General features: G+C 35.2%; 1 protein-coding gene across 13 annotated transcripts; it reads right to left on the reverse strand.

The window, feature by feature from the left end:
- Positions 1-345: 345 nt before the first annotated feature.
- LOC18433768 (F-box/FBD/LRR-repeat protein At1g13570) lies at positions 346-4,556 on the reverse strand. 13 transcript variants are annotated; one of them, XM_006843848.4, is made up of 4 exons: positions 4,408-4,556; positions 1,894-2,863; positions 1,294-1,449; positions 346-905 (listed from the first exon to the last, which is right to left on the reverse strand). In XM_006843848.4, the coding sequence occupies exons 2-4, from the start codon at positions 2,851-2,853 to the stop codon at positions 597-599; spliced, it is 1,425 nt and encodes a 474-aa protein (XP_006843911.2). In that variant the 5' UTR covers positions 2,854-2,863; positions 4,408-4,556; the 3' UTR covers positions 346-596. The 13 variants fall into 13 exon arrangements, with proteins under 13 accessions (XP_006843911.2, XP_088710205.1, XP_088710206.1 ...); XM_088854079.1 differs by having other exon boundaries at positions 2,677-2,863; positions 4,408-4,491; XM_088854080.1 differs by having other exon boundaries at positions 2,677-2,887; positions 4,408-4,482.
- Positions 4,557-5,100: the final 544 nt, after the last annotated feature.

Genomic DNA, 5,100 nt, shown 5'->3' on the forward strand with positions numbered 1-5,100 from the left:
TATCCCTGTTAGCGCTCTTTGTTCTTGCGATATGTTTCTTCCAATTTGTATCTCTCTTTTCGTACCTTTTTCTTAATAAATGAATTTGACCATACCAATTAAAAGGAAAATATATGAATTAATTATCCCAAAAACAATTTCAAAGTACTAAAACATCTTTCAAAAAAGAATTTCAAAGTACTAACTAAAATAGGAATACAGTGAATTGTATGAATTCCAAAATTTCCCCACAAAGTAGGCACAAGGGGCTTAGCCCTGCAACCGGAGACCAATAGACCACCACACATGAATGCCATAGAACACTAATCACTGTGCATATTACTTTACGAGATAGAAGGTGAAATATTTATACAAGCTGCTGACAGATCATAATTTTGATTAATAATGCCAAATAAGGAAAGGACATCGTGCATAGATTCGAACTGCAAAATTCCAACTAGAACTTCATCAAAAGAGAACTGTACGATTACTTGCTCACAAAAAGAATATTCTAGCCTAAATTTGTCAGTCATACTAGACTGCAATGTTCAGAGTCATAGTTGATGTTGTAGCGATATTCGGTGTCAGCTAGTTCTAAGTTCAAAGTCAGAATCTAATTAGTCATCTGCATCCACATCTTCGAACTTGATACACATTTCAGCATCAGTAGAAACTTTCTTTACATTTGTCAACACATCCATAGCTGTTTTCGCCCTCACAGTTGAACGCAAGTTCTCATAGAAACTAAGAGTAATGTTCTCAAGCTTCCTCGTATGCCTAAGTAAAAATGTCACAAAGCGTATCTCGCCTACCAATCCTTCTAAGTTTGTTACTGTTACAGTTTTAAGGTGATTGGCCATACAATATGTCGGCTTCCGTAAGTCCCAATATTGTGAAGCTAAAAGTTCCTTATCATCCTGGTTCAACTGAAAATGAAGTACAAGAACCAAACAGAAGATAAGAGGAAGGCAATAAGAAAATAGCAAATAATACTAAAATCCAATGGAATGTTGACAACCACAGTCCATTGGAGTCAACACTATCAGAAGAAATGATATATAGAGAGAGAGAGAGAGAGAGAGAGAGAGAGAGAGAGGGAGGAGTTGCCATTGGGGTCCCTCCCATTCCCACCCTCTCCCCAGCATCATCAGTCATTTCATAGGACAGTGGTAACTCCAATGGAATTTAATTTAATATACTACATAAAATTCTTGTATATATCTCCCAAAGAAGATACATGCACTTTATATACTGTATACTCGGCCAGTGATAATGTGAAAAATTGAAAGCGAGAAAAAATGGCAGAAGACCCACTGAAAGAACAATTTTTTCCAAGTTATTGCAGCTCTCCAGGAAGTGATAAATTATCCGAGTCTCCGATGATTTTGTCAAATTCACACCCACATCCAATTCCTTGATGTTTGGGAAGCTTGTAGGCAGAGCATTCCACACTTCAGCATCAGCCAAAGTCTTCCACCATAACATGAAATAAGAACATAGGTGACACAGAGAAGTGAGCACCAAGGGAAGAAAGAAAATATTTCCTTTTGGATTTTTTAACTGCGAACGTTTCTATTGAGTTTCATCAAGTTAGCGGTAATTTTTCAAAAAACAAAACAAATCCTGAAATCCATAGAAACTACTTGAGACACAACATAACAAGAACTCCAGCCAGCAACATTTGTGGCAGAAAACCAGAAACCCCATGTAAAGGATGAAAAGAAAAGTTTATTAAAAATTAAAATTACTAAGCGCCTCAAACTAGTAGTATATTATCCACAAATAAGGAAATATCATTCAGTGAGTTTGTGAAAAACTTGCTTTCAAGCAATATGCTGAGATGCTGAGGAAACCCACATCAGAAAGTTCCTAAGCAACAGCCACTTGGATAAAGAGAGGAACATAATATGTTACCTTCACAAAATATCCGGCTAGAGTCAATGACTCGACATGAGCCAGCTTACTCAGACTCCTAGCCACCTTGTGGAAAGGATTTTCTTGAATGGTAGGCGGTCTCTTCTCTATACATGAGATAATGGTAGCATCCAACAGTCGCGGAACACTCAAAACAGGGGAACCAAATATACAACCCATAAAACAGAAATGCAACAAACTGGGAGCGTCAATCTCAATGTCTCCTAAAGACATGAGGCAGCAACATATCATTACGTTCTTAAGCTGGCTATGAGGACCAGACATCCTAAAACTCTCTGTATCCCTGCAGTATAATAAGGCCAAACCTTGGAGGACTTTACATTTGGAAACCAAAGTTGAAAGTTGGTCACCATTGATATATACATCAGATAGAAATAGAGTCCTCAAAGAGTTAAAGCCCTTGAAGTCCAAAGGAACATTCATGATGCAATTTTTTAGCATCAATAGCCTCAGAGATATACAATCAAAGAACCGAGATGGCAACTCATAGTCATGTCCTCCTAAATAGACTCCTTCAACTTCCCTACGGAAATTGATACTGATTTCTTGTACACCACTCTTTGTTAGGAAAGAAACCCATTCATCAACATGGGACTCGAATCCACGGGGGTCAAAATCAAGTAAAAATCTTTCAACTCGATTGATATGGAACTTCAAGACATGGTCAATGATACCCACCATTCTCTTTCTTTGTTTATAACCCCTCTGCTTTCCACACAACTCGTATTCACAAAAGAAGAGGTTCTCAGTAGCAGTCCACACCTGTTTCCATCTACTGGAGAGAACGCTCGTCTTCACAGCTTCCTGTATGGACAAAAATGTGACAATGTGACTAAGAATACCGTCTGGCAAGTCGTCAATCTGAGTAGTGTTCCCATCCTCTGAGATTTTCCTGTCCATATTCTCCAATGAAAGGGCCCTTCCGCTTAAGCCCCCCATATATCGGTCCCTAAGGTCAGGTATGTTCAAAGATCTTGTCACAAATCCAACAACAAAACCAAAATTAACCATTCAAGGCCAATCATTACGTCAGAAAACAATGGAATCACAACATGAGGAATGTAATCTATTCTTTATTTTCATGATTAGTCCTTTCATAAAGTTTTATGTATTCTTCTTTTGATTGCTACAAAAGAATTGGGCAACTAGGTTTTGTTTATCACTTTCCAAAATTAGCACCATGGCAAAATGAGCTATTGTCTGAGGAATCATGGCTTAATTACAACACTGGGCAAGAATACACCCTTTTTTCCAGTATTATATAACTTGCTATGAACATTAGTAATAACATTTTTCCAAGATTAACAATACAGTGTAGCAAGAGGAAATTAAAAAAAAAAAAAAACGATAAAAATAAAAGACGTTAGCATACATACACCTAATGATGAATACAAAAAGAGACATACCTATGGTGACAAACATAGCATTCCAATCTAATTATTAATTATACTCAATTATATACAAAAATTAAATTTGTAATTCAAATTCTCTTTATATATTAAGATTCTCTAATTAGCCACACCTAGGATGCATGCAAAAAGAGACATTTATAAAGAGGTGCAAACTACTTGGATAAGCGTGTAACCCAAACAATATCAAAACTATATATAGCAACTGGATTTTCTTCCCCATTGGCTTATCTAAGGATGTGGTGAAATGAAACCCCACCACATGGGAGAGGGAAAACATCTCAAATAACATCAACAGTATGCACTACCATATATTTTCTTGAAACCATCTCCCATGAGTTGGAGGCATCTGAAAATTAAAAGAAAAGCTCCATGTACAAGGACTTGTATCAGGAGTTTGCGTCCCCTAACATCTGTAGTATCATCCCAGCTGATGGGCCAAGTGAAAATCATGTGAGGCTCACTAGAGCTTACCTTAAAAATAAAAATAAAAATAAAAAAATCACCCGCAAGGGACTTGGAAGTGCAAAAAAGCTGCCATGAACTTAAAATTAAAATGTTCTATCTATCCCAAATAGATACAACTTTTTTTTTATACTAACTCTTCTATATAAATGAAGGCCAAGTTTCAAACCACCATTAAAATCAACCAAACAAGTATTTAGACTCAATTAAAAATTTAACAGAGACATGGGGAGTTTTTTTTTGGGGAAATTGAGACATGGGGAGTTTCCAAGGCCACTTCACCAAAGAAACCTAATCAAAATAAGTTAGTATTTCAAATATCAAAAAGCACTGATAAAATGTGAGAGAGTAACCCATAAGCTAATGAATGAAGAATCCCCCATTTCCCAAAAATGAAAAATTTTACCCAATAATTACTCCAAAAAAAAAAAAAACAGAAAGAAGGATTACCCAAATGCATGTGTATGCATTATAAGTATCAGAAAGAGAAACATAACAATGAGAGAATAAAAATGAAAAAAAAAGAAAATAAGGGAATTTATTTAACAATAAAAAAGTAAGGGAATTTATTCAACAATAAACAGGTAATAACAGGAGGCAATTTAAAAATTGTAATTACCAGCGGGGAGCGAGTCCTTGTCTGTTTTGATTAACTTTTGAAAGAGGCAGGAAAACCCTAACTTCTCGCTTTAGCAATAAAAAAAAAATTGAGAATATAAAATCCAATGAAACTCGGAACTAGGAACTTGACGAAAATGCCCCTCATTCGAAAGAGATGGAGCCTGGCTGCGATATGCAAAGGAAAACAGTATACAATAAACTACGTATTTTTAGTAATTTACGATAATTGATGTCCGTCAGATTTTAAATTGGATGGTTGTCAGTTAGGCTCAAGGTTTAAAATAATTTGACTCGGGCTTTATAATAAATTTTGTGACTGTCATCTAACAAACAAAGATAAATAATCTCATTGTATACAATCTCTATTGTGAATCGTGGAAAATTATCAAAATAAAATCTTATGTATGTCACCAGGGGATGTGTTTCTACATTTGCGCCTTTTGAGACATAAACCATCAATCTCAAAGATGGATATAAATGGTGGTCCCTCCAAATAAAAAATTAAAAGAGAAATTATCATAAATATATTTTAATTTTTATCTAATTGAAAAAAAACTTTCAATTTTCATAGACCTCGTCAATTTTCATAAACTCGTCCACATCCTGTTTTTCTTATTTTTGTTATTTTTTTTAATAAAAATATCTTTCAAGGTAGTCATATTACCATGAAGGAACTATCATTACAGTACTT

This window comes from Amborella trichopoda, chromosome 12, assembly GCF_054954075.1.
Source record: "Amborella trichopoda isolate Santa Cruz 75 chromosome 12, AtrichopodaSantaCruz75HAP2 v2.0, whole genome shotgun sequence".
NCBI lineage: Eukaryota > Viridiplantae > Streptophyta > Magnoliopsida > Amborellales > Amborellaceae > Amborella > Amborella trichopoda.